General features: G+C 47.0%; 1 protein-coding gene across 1 annotated transcript in view; it reads left to right on the top strand.

Moving 5' to 3' along the window:
• The first annotated feature begins 486 nt into the window (after positions 1 to 486).
• The window catches only part of ABCC4 (ATP binding cassette subfamily C member 4 (PEL blood group)), a 214,944-nt gene continuing 195,376 nt past the window's right edge, over positions 487 to 20,054 (top strand). Inside the window, exon 1 of the mRNA XM_030856904.2 lies at positions 487 to 946. Within this exon, the coding sequence (XP_030712764.1) occupies positions 873 to 946 (74 nt within the window). The 5' untranslated portion in view covers positions 487 to 872. The remainder of the gene's footprint in view (positions 947 to 20,054) is intronic.

Here is a 20,054-nt window from a genome sequence, read left to right as displayed (position 1 = left end):
TCTCTCTCTCCCCATATTCCCCTTTCCAAAAAGCTCACAGAGGTCCCTCGCACAGTGCAGCAATGTGAGATGCTGAAAGCCTGTCCCCAGTGGCAACATGCAGTCATCTTCCAAAATCATTTGAGTTCTAACCCTGTGTTACTTTTCTCTAGCTCTTGCAGCTCTACGAACATAATCTGTGCTAAGCCCTGCTGTTGTCTGTGGTCAAATGCTCGGCCGCAGGTAGGAGACCTTCCCCCAGGACTCCAGTTTGGTCAGGATGAGGGCAGGGGGCCCAGAGGGCCGACTGCTAACGCCTTCTGCCCGCTTTCTCCCGGCGTTTGGAAAGCGGCTGCCGAGGGGGCGTTTCTGAGCAGCAGGGGCGGGCAGATATGGCGCCTCCCTTCTCCACCTTCTGGGTGGGTGCCTGGGCTAGTAGCAAGAACTACGGCAGAGTTTGCAGCCAGGTGTTAGCACGTGGCCGCCTAGGCGCGGAGCCCAGTGTTCCCTGCGCTCGGCCTACCCGCCTCTATCCAAAGGCGCCGGCGGCCTTGCCTCACACCTTCGCCAGGCTCCCTACTGCGTCCGCGCGGCCAACCTTTTGTGCCGCCGCCCCCGCACGCGGCCTGTAGCTCTAGGCTCCCAGGGATCCGGCAGCAGCGCATTGCCGGCTTCCTCCAGGCGGCCCCGGGAGGCGGCGCGGCCTGGGAGGCGGGGACCCGGAGGGCCACAAGCGCTCGGCTCCCGGAAGCGAGTGGTTCTTTGGCTCCCGGAGCGCGGATCCGCGCGGCAGCCTGAGGTCCAGCATCCCAGCCGACACCTCCAGGAGCAGCAGGAGCGGCGCCCACGCCGGAGCAGCGCCACCCCGGCCAGCGCCCGTCCTGACCCGCAAGATGCTGCCGGTGTACCCGGAGGTGAAGCCCAACCCGCTGCAGGACGCGAACCTCTGCTCCCGCGTGTTGTTCTGGTGAGCGCCCCGCCTGAGCCGTGACACCCCTTCCCTCCGCGGGCCGGCGCCTGGCGCCTTTCAGGGGCAGAGGGCTGCGGCGAGCAAGCGCTTTCCGCCGGCGCCCAGGCCGCTGGGCTTCTTGCTGCTGGCGGGGCCGCCCCGCACTAGCCTCCTGGTACCCGCCTGCGCGCGGCGGCGGAGGAGAGGGCCGGCGATTGGGACCTGGCGGCGGCGGCACCGGGTGTCCCTGCCTTTCCGCTCGCCGCCGCGCCGGCTTCCAGTTCCCGGGAGCGGCGGGAGCAGGAGGCGCGGAGGCTGAGACCCTAGGCTGCCCGCTGGGAACCGGCCGCCAGCGGGAGGAGGGACTGCACTCTCCCCAGCCCCCGACTCCACCTCTGAACTGCACCCTTGTTTCTTTTTTTCGTAAGCAAGCAGCTTATGAACAGCTTCCTTTATGTGACTAGTGCCCTGGACCAGTCGCCGTCTTCCAATAATGTCCCCACCTTTCACCATATTCCGTATGTCTTATGTGACAGCAGCGTTCCAACTCCTCCGGGCTCCCTCTGTGTCTGTGACCCTGTCTCCCTCCCTCCCTCCCTCTCTCCGTGTGCGTCTCTCAGTGTCCTGGTACGTAGTTAAGGCAAATTTCTAGTGGATTAAAAAACACTCTTAGTTTGTATTTAATGAACGGGGACACTATTCGAGAACACGTTTTGCTTTTGCCTGGGACTCACAGCCACGACTGGAGTGTGAATTTGACCAGCCCTTTCCCTATTGGGAATCTTTCCACTTCCACCTTTGAGGACCACTCTGGGGGTGGGGTCCCTGAAGTCTGTGGTGTCTTACCCAGGTCTCTAGCCTTCAGAGAAGTGTTCTGTGGTCTTGGTGCAGGTGGTCTGCCCAGGAGTCCCATGGTCTTGAAACCACTGAAGAGTCCTTGAGTTGAGAGGAAACACCAATGAAAAATGGTTCAGAGAGAAGCTTTTTAACTGAAGTTTTCCATCTAGTAGCTGGGACTACTAACTTCAACCTTTGGGCTTTAGTCACACTTGCTTGTTAGATCTTTTGTTTCAGGACCCTAACCCATTCATCTTTCCCATATATTCTATTTCCTGTTTTTAGTGGGACAGCCTAGGGGATCCCCCGGGGATGGGAGCTCCTATGCTTGTTTTGATGGTGGTGTTTTCAGTTTGTGTAGCTACGTCTCTTGGACATTTGGTGGCCTTTCAGGATCAAGAGGGTCCTAGAAGAAGAAACATGGGTGTGGTTACAGTAACTTCAGGCAGGGCAAGGAACTCTCCAAGCCCATTCTGTTGGTGGACTTCGAAAATGTATGCGAATGGAAATGGGAAGGTGAGGACTTCTCATTGATTTTGGTAGGCACCCATTTCCAGTTTTCCTGCTGGAGGGCAAGGACCTATTATCTCTTATTTTACAGCTGAAGGCACCGAAGCAGAGAGTTTGAATAAGTTGTCTACTATCACACAGCTAGTAAGTGGTGGAGAGGGGCCGTTAACCAGGCAGTGTGGCTTCTGAGCCTGTGTTCCCTGTGTATGTAACTGCAGTTCTGAGCTGCTTCAGTTTGTATACTCGTTGGTAAACGCACAGAGAAGGCGATTGCAAACACATCTTTGTTCTTGTCGGCAGGAGTTTCTCAAGGGAAGTTCTTAGCAGCTGTTGGAGGTCATGGTATGTGATACATCTCTATAACCAAGCTAAAGGGCGGCTGTTCTCAAAGTGTGGTTCTCAGCATCCTCATCACCTGGGCATTTGTTAGAAATGCAAATTCCCCTGCACTCATTCTAGGCCAGTTCTGTAAAATTAGAAACTCTTGGGATGGGGTTTAAACAAGCACTCCAGGTGATTCTTTTTTTTTAACATCTTTATTGGAGTATAATTGCTTTACAATGGTGTGTTAGTTTCTGCTTTATAACAAAGTGAATCAGTTATACATATACATATGTTCCCGTATCTCTTCCCTCTTGCGTAAGCGCTCCAGGTGATTCTGAGGGAAGGTTGATGCTGGCTACAGCTTTAAGTCACTTCTCCCACTGGCATTGTTACTTAAGTCTTAACTTTTAAAAAGGGGTCCAGGACTTCCCTGGCGGTCCAGTGGTTAAGACCCCGCTTTTCCACTGCAAGGGGCACGGGTTTGATCCCTGGTCCAGGAACTAAGATCCCGTATGCCACGCGGCCAAAATAAGAAAGAAGGGGGGCGGGGTCCAGACTTTGCGAAGTTAGTTGTTGACCATGATTGCCATCCTGTATTCAAAATCTGAGGTACCTTAATGATTTCCTTGTGTCCCCAACTTGGCTGTCACGGGAAAGCTGAAATGAGCCCAGCCAGGAAGTTCCGCCCAGAGAGAAGGCCTACCTTGTAGAGAAAAGTCAAGTTTTCATCTTCTCATTGGGTATGCGCTTCTTAAATTTCATCTGGGGTTTAGCGTTTCCACAGCACGGGCTGCGCACATAGGATCTAAGGAGTCATACACTATGGCTATTGATAATTTTTGTGGATTTTAGGAAAGAATATATATTTTTCTATTTCTGTAAGAAATTTAAAACTATAGAGCAAGACGAAAAGAATAAGGATGTGTTTCTGTTAGCCAAGCACACTTGCTGATATTTGGTCGTTTCTTAGTGTTTCCCCTAGAAATCTTTATGCACACCTCGTGCCCACATTCGTCTTTTCTTTAAAAGGAAATCGTTTTGAATCCTGAACCCTTCTTAATTTTCTATGGTTAACATTTACTTACGGCATTAAGTAAGCATGGTATTAAAACATGGTATTTAATTGCAGTTTATGCAGTCTTTCACTTTTGTCCAGCACAGTTATAGTGCTAATTATGATGTGATGTATATCCACGACCTTGTATTTTGGTGCATCTTTCCTTCTTCTATATTCTCAGAAGTAAAATAACCAGTGAAAGGCTACATTGTTTTCCATCAGGTTTGGGCCAATTTGCCCTCTCAATAGCTGTTTGTGAGCTCATTTCATTGTCAGCTTTGAGTACGTGAATTACATTTTTCTAGGTCTAAAGTTAAAAATAATATCAAACTCGGTTTTTTTGTTTTGTTTTGTTTTATTGGGCTGCGCCACGAGGCATGCGGGATCTTGGTTCCCGGACCAGTGATGGAACCCGGGCCCCCTGCATTGGAAGCGCGGAGTGTTAACCACTGGACCGCCAGGGAAGTCCCCCAATATCAAACAGTTTTAATTTGAATTTATTTGATTTGCAGAAATGGAACCTTTTTTTGGTGTCTATTGACCATTTATTTGTACTTTTTTGAATTGTGTATTAATAGATTTTTTCCTATGAGGTATTTATATTTTTGAAATAACTTGTAATAGTGCTTATAATTTTCCAGATTTTCATTTCTCTTAATTTAGCTTAGAGGTTTTAAATTATATATCATTAAGTATATCAAGCTTTTCTTTCTGGTTTTTCCTGTTGCTTTTGTAATACCTTTTCTAAATCCCAGCACCATCTAAATCTCTGTAAGCATTTTACGTTACTTCTTGTTTCATTTCTAACAATAAAGCCAGCTAGAATTTCTCTTAGTGTTAGATATAAGATAGGCCCCATTTTTTCTGAAACAGCCCATCTTCCTATCATGGTTTATTGAATAATTCTTGCTCATCCCCATTATTGGAAATAAGTAGCATAAATTATGAACCGTGTCCAGTCTGCTGAGACTCTTCCTGGTCATGTCCCCACTGTCCTGCACTGCAGGCCTCTGGGGTGTGCTCTGCACTTCTCTCCCACCCTCGTCCCAGAGGCCAGCAGGTTGGGGGTTAGTGTGGGACCTGTCCCCAGAGATGAGGGTTGAGTAGGGTCTTTGGCCAGATGCACTTGGCCCATCAGGGAGTGGTTAAATTGTAGCTCCCCCGACGCTGACCACGTCTCAGCTGGTGAGCTGTCACCTTGCAAAGGGAGTGCTGTGGTGGAAACTGCCCCTGGTGTCCAGACAGACTCTGGAGACTCTTGTCAGAGAAGCTGATGACATGAGGGGGGATGTGAACTGGCTGAGTGCTGAGATGTTTAGGGAGGTTGGTCCTGGTAAATACCGATCGTGAATGCACAGAAATGTATAATTCCAAACTAGGATTCTTTGCACCATTTTCTCCAAATGCTGTAGATGCAGGCTGCGTGAGCTTCCCAGGGCTCTTTCTCCGGCTTTGGTTTGTTCCCCTTTCTTAGGTGTCTAGTTTGATTAGTTCTGGCAATTTTATACAATAACTCCAGCACCGTGGAAGATGAAGAACACCCTAAAGGTGTATTAAAATTTACTGCTAAGTCCTTACAGTGAAATGCACAGTATAACAAATTTAAGTTTCCTTCCTATAGTATATTCTTGATTTTGGGGGTCTCTATAGTCCTCATCTGCTCAGCCTGAGAGGTATCAACTAGTGTCCATTCAGATGTGTCACGTGAATAATTTGCCTTTCTGAGTCTTCCAGGGGTCCCCCAATGTGTTGACTCCCTTCCCTTTGTTGATCTGAAACAGACTGTCAGGCATTTCTCCAGCAAATATGGGTTTATTTGGGATCAGCAGAGAGTTGCAATTCAGGGTCTGCAGCCATGGCGAGCCATGTGTACGTCTCCAAAGGGCAGGGGAAGGAGAACTCTTATAGAGGGGAAAAGAGAGTTGCGAGGGCTGTTGTCGTAAGCAGAGTCCATGGCTTTTCTTTCTCCTTTTTAAAAAAAATAAATTTATTTCTTTTGGCTGCGTTGGGTTCTTGTTGCTGTGCGCGGGCTTTCTCTAGTTGCGGTGAGCGGGGGCTACTCTTCATTGCGGCGTGCGGGCTTCTCATTGCGGTGGCTTCCCTTGTTGCGGAGCACGGGCTCTAGGCGCGTGGGCTTCAGTGGTTGCAGCACGTGGGCTCAGTAGTTGTGGCTCGTGGGCTCTAGAGCACAGGTTCAGTAGTTGTGGCACACGGGCTTAGTTGCTCCACAGCCTGTGGGATCTTCCTGGACCAGGGCTCGAACCTGTGTCCCCTGTGTTGGCAGGCGGATTCTTAACCACTGTGCCACCAGGAAGCCCCATGGCTTTTCATTGGCTGAGTCCTTGGCCGGAAAGAAGAGGAGTCTGTCTGCTTGCCTTTGGGCTCTGATATTTTTGCAGGCGTGAGAGCTCCCCCTCCTGGTCTCCCAACTATTTAATTGAGGTTTCTGTTTGTTAATTTTTTTACCCTTCCCTGTCTGTCTCCCAGGCTATGTCTGCTATGTGGGGTGTGGAACACCTTCATCCTAAATCTTGCCTGTAACTTTTTGATGGATCCAGGGAACCCTGTCCCTCTTACCATGAGGCAGTTTCCATGGGTTTCCTCTTTGTGTGAGATAAGCCCTTGTAAGAGTTTTCTGTGTTCTTTGTCCACCATGGATAAAATGAAGGTGAATACCTGTAATGCAGTGGGAAGGTCTGGACTTAGGTTTGGATGGACTCAGGTCTTATCTTCGGCCCTGCAGTTCTATGTAGCTACGTGCAAGGGAATCTCAGCCTCCCCTGGCTTACAATTGGGAGGCTGGAGATAATCCTAGTGCAACTGACCCAGTCCAGAGTTATGGCCTCAGCTTGTTGGGGCCAGGGGATGCCTGAAGACAGGAAGGTAGCTTTTAGGTCCGTTCAAAGATTATTCCTTTAAAGATCTCTTTATGTTAGGTAAATACCTAGGGATAACTGAAAATGGCAGGGGGTAAACCGAATACTTCCTTCAGATGTTAAGTCATGTTTTCCCATTTTCAGCAGTATTTTCTGATGTGCTGTTAAAAATGCAGATGCAGGGCTCTTTCCCTCCCTGCCTCAAGGTATTCAGATTCTGGTAGGTGTGGAAGGGACCTGCATTTTAAGTTTATTCACAGCACTTACATGCAATTAGTCCTCAGAGATGGAACCATTTAGATAACAATACACATAATCACTAACACCTATTGAATGCTTCCTCTGGGCTCAGAATCTTACTCATTGTTTTTACTTTGTTCAAAATTTTATTTATTTATTTTTGGCTGCGTTGGGTCTTGTCACTGCCCGCTGGCTTTCTCTAGTTGCGGTGGTTGCGGCGAGGTTGCGGCCAGCGGGGGCTGCTCTTCCTTTCAGTGTGTGGGCTTCTCATTGTGGTGGCTTCTCTTATTGCAGAGCCCGGGCTCTAGGCACATGAACTTCAGTAGCTGTGGCGCAGGCTCAGTAGTTGTGGCGCACGGGCTTAGTTGCACCGTGGCACGTGGCATCTTCCCGGACCAGGGATCGAACCTGCGTCCCCTGCATTGGCAGGTGGATTCTTAACCACCGTGCCACCAAGGCAGTCCCTGTTTTTAGTGTCTCATTTAACCCTCAGACATTCCTATGAGTCAGTGCGGCAGGCATCCTGTGAATGAGGAAATCTAGGTCCAGAGAGGAGCCTCATAACTGGGAGGTCTGAAGGCCCCAGCTGGGACTCCACCCACATCCTCAGCACACCCAGGAGGCTGGCAGTACTCACTGTCCTGTCTGCCTGGCTTTAGCTCCCACAGGTTGGGTGAATAATAAATGAATATGCTGACAGTTAAAACTTATGTTAGTGACTGAATATGCTCTTTACATAGGCATGCATCTGGAGCATGTTTTCCTACGTTCTGTTTGTTATGCTGCTGCCCGAATTGCTGAGTGGGTTGTTGGCATCCTTATTCCTCCAGTTCTGAAGGCATCAACCTGTCAGTTCCCCTCGACTTCTTCAACCTCATCTGCTGACATCAGATCCTGTTGATTCAACTTTAGACATGCCTTTGGAGTCATTCGTTCATTCAGCAACTGTTTCCTGAGTGTAGATGTGTGGAATTCACAGGAAAGGGGACCACAAAGATGCCACCCTCCTGGAACTTGTGTCCCTCCCCGCCCCTGTTCCGTCCTCACCTAACAGTCTTGGCTTCACGTCTTCCCAACGGGTCTTCCTGCTACCATCCTTTCCCCTAAAACAAATCCATGCCGTCCCCCTGCTTAAAAATCTCTCCTTCCTCCTGCTGTCAAGAGTAATTCTTTAGCATGGCCTTCAAGGATCCTTCAGAATCTCCTTTCTGAGCCTCATCTTTCATCATTTCTTACACAGCTGGACTTGTCTGATGAGTTGAGGCCCATCTTATAGCTGTCCTGCCTTTGCAGGGCCATCAGAGCCAGGCCTGGGGTCCTGCCTGGTGAAAGGCAGCTGCCGCTGAGTGAGCCGTTGCGTTACCGGGGCTGTGGGAATAGATGCGGGATAGCAGGCCGATGCCCATGTTGTTTTCCCAGCACCATTGCCAAAGGCTCATTTATACAACACTGAGTCCTCATCCAGGTCGGGTACAGTGGAGCAATGCCCCATCTGAAGCCAGATTGCCTGGGTATAGATCTGACCTCTGCAACTTCCCTGACCATCCTACGCACCTCACAGGGTGTGGAGAGCATTAAATGAACCAAACACTGGTGAAACACTTAGAACAGTGTCGGGCAGATAGCGAGCAGTAAATACATATTAAAAGGTAGCCGTGCCACCTTCTTGTTAGCAGGTGTAAGCTAACGTTTTCGTTTGGAAATTGACATGGTCTATTTCCCAGATGGGTGTGTGCTGCAGGAGGGGATGAAGAAGGTGTGCACTGATTGATGCAGGGTTTTGAGGAGCGGTTGGACGGAGAATGGGACTCATCCCAGGCAGGAGACGGGCACACGCAGGACACAGAATTCTGCAGAAGGTAGTATGTCCTGAGAATAGAAAGAAGTGTGTGGATGCCCCTCTCTCCTGTCTGGCGGTGTTTGTGGTTCTTCAAGGCCACACCCCTCCCCTATTTCATCCCTGCTGGCTTGCAGACTTCTCTGATCCTTTCTCCTCGTCCTGTACTCCTGACGGACGTCTGTAGCCCGTCTGTGGTTTCTGACGTCGCTCCTCATTCCATTTCCTGGTTTCATGGCCACTTCTGTGCTGATCTCTTCATGTGGCTAGGCCCCACCTGGTCTTTTCCCAAAACCAGCTCCTGTCTGCCCTCCTTGCAGTGTTATGAGATCAGGGTTGGAAGGGAGAGAGCTTCTAGTCCATACTGGATACAGGAATCTCTTCCAGACATTGTGCAATGGGGAAATTTACTGCTCTTGTGTCTTCATATTAAAATGACAGAGTGTGGTCTATTGAGCCAGTTTTCTTTCTTTCTTTCTTTGTCTCCTTTTATGTTTTTTGGTCAACACAGGAATTTGACTCCCCATCTTCATATGGGGGCCTTCTGGTATTCAGAGATGGGCTTTACGGACCCATTAAATCTTTAAAGAGAACTGTCTCCAGTTTCCATGCTGCCTTTTTTTAAAAAATTAATTAATTTATTTTTGGCTGCGATGGGTCTACGTTGCCGCGCGCAGGCTTTCTCTAGTTGTGGCGAGTGGGGTCTACTCTTCGTTGCGGTGCGCGGGCTTCTCATTGTGGTGGCTTGTTGCGGAGCACGGGCTCTAGGCGCGCGGGCTTCAGTAGTTGTGGCCCACGGGCTTCAGTAGTTGTGGCTCGTGGGCTCCAGAGCGTAGGCTCAGTAGTTTTGGCGCATGGACTTAGTTGATCCGCAGCATGTGGGATCTTCTCGGACCAGGGCTCGAACCCATGTCTCCTGCATTGGCAGGCGCATTCTTAACCACTGTGCCACCAGGGAAGCCCCCATGCTGCCTTTTTTTTTTTTTTTTTTGTGGTACGCGGGCCTCTCACTGTTGTGGCCTCTTCCATTGCGGAGCACAGGCTCCGGACGCGCAGGCTCAGCCGCCATGGCTCACGGGCCCAGCCGCTCCGCGGCATGTGGGATCTTCCCGGACCGGGGCATGAACCTGCGTCCCCTGCATCGGCAGGTGGACTCTCAACCACTGCGCCACCAGGGAAGCCCCTTAAAATTTTTTTTTTTTTTTCCATGCTGCCTTGTTAAGTGGCAAGGTTTTCAGGCCCTCTTCCATCTGGTTGAACTGAATGCTCTTTAGTAAGGTTTCTTTTAAAAATAAATTTATTTATTTATTTATCTATCTTTGGCTGCACTGGGTCTTCGTTGCTGCGCGCGGGCTTTCTCTGGTTGCGGCGAGCGGGGGGCTGCTCTTTGTTGTGGTGCGCGGGCTTCTCATTGTGGTGGCATCTCTTGTTGTGGGGCATGGGCTCTAGGTGTGCGGGCTTCACTAGTTGTGGCACGTGGGCTCAGTAGTTGTGACTCATGGGCTCCAGAGTGCAGGCTCAGTAGTTGTGGCACACGGGCTTAGTTGCTCCACCGCATGTGGGATCTTCCCAGACCAGGGCTCGAACCCGTGCCCCCTGCATTGGCAGACGGATTCTTAACCACTGAGCAACCAGGGAAGCCCCTGAATGCTCTTTAGTATCAACATCTTTATTCTCATGTGGCATCTGGAACTGGACAGGTTTGAACTGATCAGAGGTAGTGTTTTAACTAATTACTTAGACAATTTAACAAATAATTTGCGTGCTTGATGTGTTCCAGGTTATGTTCTAGACCACGTGTTGGCAAACTGTGACCCACAGGTCAAATCCAGCCTACTGTCTGCTTTTGTAAATGAAGTTTTATTGAAACACAGCTATGCTCATTCATGAGCATGAATGTTGCAACAGATGCGAAGTTGCAACAGAGACTGTGACCTGCAAAGCCTAAAATGTTTATGATCTAGCTCTTTACAGAAAATGTTTGCTGCCCTGTCCTAGATGTTTGGGATGTAGTAGTGAGCAAAAGAGGTAACAGTCCCTGCCTTCATGTAATTTAAGCTCTAGCAAAGGTGAATAAGTAACCTATAGTATGTTAGATGGTTATGAGTGCTGAGAAGAGAGAATAAGAAGACGGGGAAAGGAATCGGGAGTGTGTGTGGGGAAGGGAGGTGACAGTTTTAGGGGGGCCAGGGGGAGCTTCACAGAGAAGAAAACACTCCAGAGAGATGACCTGGAGGAGGTGATGGAGTGAGCTGTGCACATTCAGGGGGAAGGACAAGTGTAAGACAAGAGATGATGGGGACTCTGTTGGCCATTGGAGGACTTGGGCTTCACTCTGCGTGGATGGAGTCTACTGAACAGTTTTGAGAAGAGGTGTGACATGATTTGCTCAGGATTTAGTACGATCACTTCTGGCAGCTGTACTGGAAGTCGACTAAAGAAAGTTATGGGCAGAAATGGGGACACTGGCAGGAGATTTCACAGTAGTTCAGGCCAGAGATGATAGTGGCTTTGACCAGGATGGAAGGAGTGGCAGTGGTGAGTAGCTGGGTTCAGGGAAGAGCTTATTTAAAGGTAGAGCTGTAGGAGAGGGGGTTGGCTTTGATGGTGGAACTTGAGAGGAAGTGACTTTCAAGGTTATCTCTGGATTTGGCCTGAGCACCTGCAAGGATGGAGTCACCATTAAATGAAATGCGGAAGCCTGCAAGAGGAATGGGTTGGAGAAGACCAGGAGTTTGGTCTTGACCGAGTTAAGTTTGAGATGCCTGGTACACGTGGGAGAGGTTGAGCAGGTCATGAGTCAAGGGCTCAGAGAAGTCTGAGCTGGAGATAAGATTTGGGCGTCATCAGCAACGCATACAGTTGAGATGTATTGGACCCATGGTCAACTGACTTCACAGTGCATCCCCATACAAACTTCTATTTTATCTGGTTTTAAGTTCATTTATTTTGTTGATATCAGAGTTCAGCGTCTCATTGTTGCCTGTAGAAAGTGCTTTGAAAACTTTTGTTGTCTTTACTTGAGAAAGGACAGATCCTGGGACTGTCCTCCAGGTTATGGCCAATCTGCTAATGAACACCGTGGGCAGTGGGTGAACTTGACACAGGTATCAGGAGAGGTCGGGAGTTCAGAGGTCTCTTATCTACGGGGTAGTTGTTCTGAAACCCTACAAAGAGAAGACTTGAGGCTAGTTTGACATGATTTCCTCTTAATGATTGCAGGCTGGCTCTTGGTGCTGCCTTTCCTAAATATACTTGGAAATTACCTTCTTCAAACAATTGTTGGCATGTATTATCTGTTAAACTTGCTAGATTTTATCTTAAGTTCCTGCTATTGAGTGTACCACAGTTTCTCAGCCCTCAGTATGATTGAATTACCTGGGCAGCCCTAAAATTTGAATGCCTGGTCCCTCCCGTTAGGCCAATTTGAATCATCATCTCAGGGCATGGAACCCAGGTATCAATATTTTTAAAAGGTTCCCTACAAGTTTCTGATGGACAGTGAAGACCAAGAACCCCTGATTAAAAACAGTTTCCAAAGGTCAAACATGCTTCTGTGCAAATTTTCATTTCTGTGGCTGGGGGTTCTGGTCTGCCCTCACCTGCACCCCCTTTTCTAAGTTCCTCTCAAAGCGGGAGAACAACTGGCTTGTTCGTCCCCGTGGGGACTCAGCAGGGTGTTGTGGAGGAAGAGAGCTTCCTCTGTGTGGGGATCTTAGATAGACTTGGTCCTTGGGTCCTTGTAGTAAACGCTTGTTGAACCTAGTTTTGTCCTCATCTTACCAAAGCAGGACAGTGAGGAGCTCAGAGTTGAGTCAGGATGACAAATTCCAGAGAGTGAGCTATGGCATCTGTGTCGCTGTGTTTATTTCCTCACCCTGGGCAGACAGGAATGCCTGGGTTGATTGAGCCTACAAGGGTAATTGAGTGGAAATCTCACACTTGTCAGCAAAAAGCTGGTGAGCGTAAAATTGCTACCCAATAAATTGCTTTTATTTGCAGACCCTTATTGGTGTGTTTTGTTGGTCAGGATGTGACTGAGATTAGATGATAAACCCAGTTGGCTACTTCTTTTAACTTCTATTGAAGGGATTCTTCAACTAGGCAGTGTGCACTCTTTTCTCTCTCTGTAAATATAGAAAGGTGTCTGTTCTGTTTTTTTTGGCTGCATTGGGTCTTCATTGCTGCATGCTGGCTTTCTCTAGCTGCCGCGAGCAGGGGCTGCTCTTTGTTGTGGTGCCCGGGCTTCTCACTGTTGTGGGTTCTCTTGTTGCGGAGCACGGGCTCTCGGTGCGTGGGCTTCAGTAGTTGTGGCACGTGCGTTCAGTAGTTGTGGCACATGAGTTCAGTAGTTGTGGCACATGGGGTCAGTAGTTGTGGCTTGCGGGCTCTAGAGCACAGGCTCAGTAGTTGTGGCGCATGGGCTTAGTTGCTCCACGGCATGTGGGATCTTCCCCGGGCCCGGGTTAGAACCCGTGTCCCCTGCATTGGCAGGCAGATTCTTAACCACTGCATCACCAGAGAAGTCCTATCATGTCTTTTTATTACTTTAAATGATCAAGTGTTATTTAAGTCTTTATTCATTTGTGACTTAAAAAAGAAAAAAACTATATTGTTAGCTCTTCAAGGGCAGAAACTAGTGTCTTTGGCATCTCTCAGTGCCTAGCTGAGCATCTTGCCCTTAATAGGTTTATTCAGTGATTGTAAATTACTTTAGTCTTAATCTGAGTTTTTCTAACTTGGAGTTGCTGACACCTCCATCTTAGATGGGAGCAAGCTGAGTATAAGGAGAGGGCATCAGACTGGAGCCAGGGGTCCTAGTCTGGGATCTTACTAGCTGTGTGACCTTAGCAAAACACTTACCCACTCTGGGCTTTGGTGCCCTCTTCTAGAAGCTGGCAGAATTAAACCTACTCACAATGTGTTCTAAAAATTAGATTTTAGATTTAGTACAAAGAACGAATATAGTTCCATATACTTATTTTTCTCCCCCACTTCCAATCAGGCAGGGCAAGGCAGCAGGGAAGTAATGTGGGAAGTAGTGCAGTGTATAATATCCATCTCTGATGAATGGAGAAGTGACCTGTTAGTAACTGTCCCACAGAAATTAAGATATATGAAAAAAGCAACAAAGGGGAATGTAATTTATACTCAGAACTGGGCTGCTGTCTGTGGAAGCACTTTGAAAATTATAAGGTGGTGTTGCTACGTCTGCCAGGAGTCTTCTGGAAAGCAGTTTCTCAGCAGAGCAGTGCGGCCAGGACTGCCCAAGTCAACTTCTGGCAGCTTCCCTCTTTCATTAACAGCGCCAGTGCCTTGATCTTGGACTTCTAGCTGGCAAAGCTGTGAGAGAATAAATTTCTCTTGTCTAAGTCACCCTGTGTGTGGTACTTTGGTAGCCTGAGCACATGAGCAACTCCCATTTCCCATGGAGGGCTTGGTTGGAATTAGTGCCACTGGTCATTGATCAGAGCTGCTTTGTATTGTGGTAGTTTGTCCCGTTAGACTGGACTCACCAAGGATTCTGACCTCACAAGCCTTACCCTCTATTCCATCTGCTTATTATAGACCTGCCCTCACATATTTTTTTGAGTTGAATTCAGGTATAATTCCTAAGCCTTCAAACATACATGTAGCTAATCTTCATAAACCCTTTGAGTGCTGTACTTGGGAGGGGAGAGTGCATTCTGCCCCTGGACAGGCAGGCTGGGCATTGCAAGTATAATTTATTGCTCTAGAAATTAGATTACTCATTGTTGCTGTTAGTTCCCCCAGCACGAGGTGGGGACATCTTTGGCATAAGGCTATCCAGTGTAAGCTCTTCTGTTCTTTTGGGCTATGAGGTAACTCAGACTCATGCTCTAAACTTTCTCTTTTTCATCTACATGAAAGTTTCCCCAATAATTTTGCTTTGGGGAAAACCCCATACAAGACCGTAGTGTATCTGATATTAATAGTCGAAAAAAGATGGCTCTATTGTTCTCAGGCAAACTCAAAATCCTTTCTTCTCCCCCCTTAGAATATGATGTAGTCCTAGTTTTTCCTTCAACAAATATTTTAAAGAGTAGTCCCTTTGAGCAAGCCAAATTAGGATTCCTCTTCTCCCTCCCTCCTCCCTCCCTTCCTCTCTTGAGTGGATTTTGGTCATCTCTGCTAGGAGCCACTCAGAAAGTAAATTGAAGTCTTTTGAAGGGAAATTCCAGCCCCTTCATGGGGAGGGATTCCTATAAGGGGGAGACACATTTTCTAAGAAACCCTTTCCAGGAAGGATGAGGTGCAGCAGGAAGGAATCCCACAGAGCAGCCAACTCAAACACAGAAAGGGAATTAGCTGCCTTTGATTTCTGGGAACTGGCCGTTTTATTTAGGGCAGAGCAAAGTGAGTAACGAGCAGCTACCGCTGAATGCGAGTTGTGCAAAAGGTGGTCTGTGCGGTGGGGGAGGGCTGTGTTGGAGAGATTGAACTCAGCCTGCAAACTGCAGGTGAACTCGAGGCCGGCTGAGCCAGCTGACCCTCTGGGAAAGTCTGATGACTCTGAGAAGCTGGTGACAGGCGAACAGGGGAGGCCCAGGCAGGTTGAAGAAAACGCTGCGCAGGGTCACGCAGACAGAGCCGCTGTGGTTTAAGCCACTGTGCGGTTTCCTCCGTCTCACATGTTTAGGCTAAGTTCCTGGCAAGGATTTCAAGGCCCTAAGAGGTGCACATGAGCACCGCTGCAGCGCCCCGTGTGCGGAAGGACCCGCGGCGCCGAGCGTGGTGGAGACCGTGGACCTGAGTGAGGCCGCTGAGTCCTGCCTTCCGGGGGGGCAGGAAGCACGCAGTGCCGCCGCTGGCCTGAGGTCTTACTCCACGCTTCCGGACGCTTCTGTACTCCCTCCCTTGGGCCTCTTTCTGCCTCCTGGTCCTGCCTTCTCCGGTGTTCTCTGCTTTATTTTTCTCTCTGCTCCCCTCCCCTCCGTCCTCAGAAAGTTGGCCCCGTCTACTGAGCTCCACGGAAATCCATGTGCAGTGACGCTGGGTGATCTTTGAAGGTGGGGACTGCGAGTTACCAGGGGACCTCGCCCCGCCCGCCTCCATCCCCCTCTCAGCTGCCCTCGCTCTCCGAAGCAAGAGGCAGTGTCTCCTCGCATCCTCTGCACAGCCACTCTGAGCGCTCCAGGACCCGCGGGGGCTTTGCGGAATACTTTCCAACCTTAAGCAAATTCCGGTAATGCCAGGTGCAATGCTACCGCAACCGTGGTTAACGTTTGTAAAAGCCCGGCCAAGGGTAGCCGCGTTCTTTGCCTCCAGATGAGGAAACCGAGGCGCGGAGAGGTTAAACAATTTTGTGCCCAAAGCAACACAACTTTGTAAATGGGGAGGGGTTGGTATTGTCTCAATTTCAGATGTTGCAAGTCCGGTGCCAGAGGTCCTTGGAAGGCAGAGGAGGAAGACTTACACTGAGCTTCGGAAGCTGCTGTGATCTCAGACTAGAACCAGGTGGTGCTTGGAAAACTACATTTTATCTCAGTTTGTGCAGAAATTCCCTTTTTTTTAAATCCCTTAAGAAGTGCACCTCCAAAAGCATATCGCACTACAAATGATGGCTTCGTGGCTAGGTTTAGCAGTCTGGTGTTTATGTCCGAGTCCCATCTTTATTTCTGAAGTATCACCTGATTCCCGATGGACTTCAGCATTTGGCTTGATTGTAGACAAAAGAGTTTGTGTTCTTCATATCCTGCTGTTCTGACAGGCCACGATCCTAGTGTTGTTGCGCTTGCATTTTTTATTTTGTTTTTGTTTTAAATTTTGTTTATTTATTTTATTTTTTTGGCCGGGTGACACAGCTTCTGGGATATTAGTTCCCTGACCAAGGATTGAACCCAGGCCCTCGACAGTAAGAGTGCAGAGTCTTAACCACTGGACCGCCAGGGAATTCCTGCATCTTTTTATTTTGGAAGGGAATGATTTGGTCTAGAAGCCTCCCTCCTGCTCTTCCACCCAAAAAAGGGGAAATAAACATACCTTGATTTGATACGAAATCAGATTAATAGTAAAATTTTTGATTGCCTGGGGTTGTAGAGCTGTTCTAAGTTTTTTTTTTTTTTTTTTTGCGGTACGCGGGCCTGTCACTGTTGCGGCCTCTCCCGTTGCGGAGCACAGGCTTCGGACGCGCAGGCTCAGCGGCTATGGCTCATGGGCCTAGCTGCTCCGCGGCATGTGGGATCCTCCCGGACTGGGGCGCGAACCCCTGTCCCCTGCATCGGCAGGCGGGCTCTCAACCACTGCGCCACCAGGGAAGCCCTGTTCTAAGTATTTTTTTTGAATTTTATTTATTTATTTTATACAGCAGATTCTTATTAGTTACCTAATTTATACATAATAGTGTATATATGTCAATCCCAACCTCCCAATTTATCCTACCACCCCCGCTGCCCCACCCCACTTTCCCTTCTTGGTGTCCATACGTTTGTTTTCTACATCTGTGTCTCTAGTTCTGCCTTGCAAACCAGTTCATCTGTACCATTTTTCTAGATGCCAAATATATGCGTTAATATACAATATTTGTTTTTCTCTTTCTGACTTAGTTCACTCTGTGTGACAGACTCTAGATCCATCCACGTCTCTACAAGTGACCCAATTTCGTTCATTTTTTATGACAGAGTACTATTCCATTGTATACATGTACCACAAATTCTTTATCCGTTCGTCTGTCGGTGGGCATTTAGGCTGCTTGCATGACCTGGCTATTGTAAACAGTGCTTCAGTGAACATTGGGGTGCATGTGTCTTCTTGAATTGTGGTTTTCTCTGGGTATATGCCCAGTAGTGGGATTGCTGGGTCATATGGTAATTCTATTTTTAGTTTTTTAAGGAACCTCCATACTGTTCTCCATAGTGGCTGTATCAGTTTACATTCCCAAAAACAGTGCAGGAGGGTTCCCTTTTCTCCACACCCTCTCCAGCATTTGCTGTTTGTAGGTTTCCTGATGATGGCCATTCTGACTGGTGTGAGGTGATACCTCATTCTAGTTTTAGTTTGCATTTCTCTAATAATTAGAGATGTTGAGCAGCTTTTCATGTGCCTCTTGGCCATCTGTATGGCTTCTTTGGAGAAATGTCTATTTAGGTCTTCTGCCCATTTTTGGATTGGGTAGTTTGTTTTTTTAATATTGAGCTGCCTGAGCTGTTTATATATTTTGGAGATTAATCCTTTGTCCGTTGATTAGTTTGCAAATATTTTCTCCCATTCTGAGGGTTGTCTTTTCATCTTGTTTGGGGTTTCCTTTGCTGTGCAAAAGTCTTTAAGTTTCATTAGGTCCTGTTTGTTTTTGTTTTATTTCCATTACTCTGCGAGGTGGGTCAAAAAAGATCTTGCTGTGATTTATGTCAAAGGACGTTCTTCCTATGTTTCCCTCTAAGACTTTTTAAAGTGTCCAGTCTTACATTTAGGTCTTTAATCCATTTTTGAGTTTATTTTTGTGTATGGTGTTAGGGAGTGTTCGAATTTCATTCTTTTGCATGTAGCTGTCCAGTTTTCCCAGCACCACTTATTGAAGAGACTGTGTTTTCTCCATTGTATATTCTTGCCTCCTTTGTCATAGATTAGTTGACCATAGGTGCGTGGGTTTATCTCTGAACTTTCTATCTTGTTCCATTGATCTATGTTTCTGTTTTTCTGCTAGTACCATATTGTCTTGATTACTGTATCTTGGTAGTATAGACTGAAGTCAGGGAGTCTGATTCCTCCAGCTCCGTTTTTTTCCCTGAAGACTGCTTTGGCTATTCTCAGGGTCTTTTGTGTCTCCATACAAATTTTAAGATTTTTTGTTCTAGTTCTGTAAAGAATGCCATTGGTAGTTTGATAGAGATTGCATTGAATCTGTAGATTGCTTTCGGTAGTGTAGTCATTTTCACAATGTTGATTCTTCCAATCCAAGAGCATGGTATATCTCTTCATCTGTTGGTATCATCTTTAATTTCTTTCATCAGTGTCTTATAGTTTTCTGCATACAGGTCTTTTGTATCTTTAGGTAGGTGTATTCCTAGCTATTTTATTCTTTTTGTTGCAGTGGTAAATGGGAGTGTTTCCTTAATTTCTCTTTCAGATTTTTCATCATTAGTGTATAGGAATGCAAGAGATTTCTGTGCATTAATTTTGTATCCTGCAACTTTACCAAATTCATTGATAAACTCTGGTAGTTTTCTGGTGGCATCTTTAGGATTCTCTATGTATAGTTTCATGTCATCTGCAAACAGTGACAGTTTTACTTCTTTTCCAAGTTGTATTCCTTTTACTTCTTTTTCTTTGATTGTTGTGGCTAGGACTTTCAGAACTGTTGAATAATAGTGGTGAGAATGGACATCCTTGTCTTCTTTCTGATCTTAGAGGAAATGCTTTCAGCTTTCCACCATTGAGAATGATGTTGGTTGTGTGTTTGTCATATGTGGCCTTTATTATGTTGAAGTAGGCTCCCTCTATGCCCACTTTCTGGAGAGTTTTTATCATAAATGCGTGTTGAAGTTTGTCGAAAGCTTTTTCTGAATCTATTGAGATGATCATATGGTTTTTCTTCTTCATTTTAATATGGTGTATCACATTGATTGATTTGTGTGTATTGAAGAATCCTTGCATCCCTGGGATAAATCTCACTTGATCATGGTGTATGATTCTTTTAATGTGTTGTTGGATTCTGTTTGCTAGTATTTGGTTTACGATTTTTGCATCTATGTTCATCAGTGATATTGGCCTCTAATTTTCTTTTTAATAGTATCTTTGTCTGGTTTTGGTATCAGGGTGATGGTGGCCTCATAGAATGAGTTTGGGAGTGTTCCTTCTTCTGCAATTTTTTGGAAGAGTTGGAGAAGGATGGGTGTTAACTCTTCTCTAAATGTTTGATAGAATTCACTTGTGAAGCCATCTGGTCCTGGGCTTTTGTTTGTTGGAAGATGTTTAATCACAGTTTCAATTTCATTACTTTTGATTGGTCTGTTCATATTTTCTATCTTTCTGGTTCAGTCTTGGAAGGTTATACCTTTCTAAGAATTTGCCCATTTCTTCCAGGTTGTCCATTTTATTGGCATAGAGTTGCTTGTGGTAGTCTCTTAGGATGCTTTGTATTTCTGTGGTGTCTATTGTAACTTCTCCTTTTTCATTTCTAATTTTATTGATTTGAGTCCTCTCCTTTTTCTTTGAGTCTGGCGAAAGGTTTATCAATTTGACTCTTCTCAAAGAGTCAGCTTTTAGTTTTATTGATCTTTACAATCATTTCCTTCATTTCTTTTTCATTTATTTCTGCTCTGATCTTTATGATTCTTTCCTTCTGCTAACTTTGGGTTTTGTTAGTTCTTCTTTCTTTAGTTCCTTTAGGTGTAAGTTTAGATTGTTTATTTGAGATTTTTCTTGTTTCTTGAGGTAGGCTTGTATCGATATAAACTTCCCTCTTAGAACTGCTTTTGCTGCATA

This window comes from Globicephala melas, chromosome 18, assembly GCF_963455315.2.
Source record: "Globicephala melas chromosome 18, mGloMel1.2, whole genome shotgun sequence".
In the NCBI taxonomy this organism is placed as follows: Eukaryota; Metazoa; Chordata; class Mammalia; order Artiodactyla; family Delphinidae; genus Globicephala; species Globicephala melas.
Note: the sequence above shows the minus strand (reverse complement) of the source record. Positions and strands in the feature narration are given on the sequence as shown.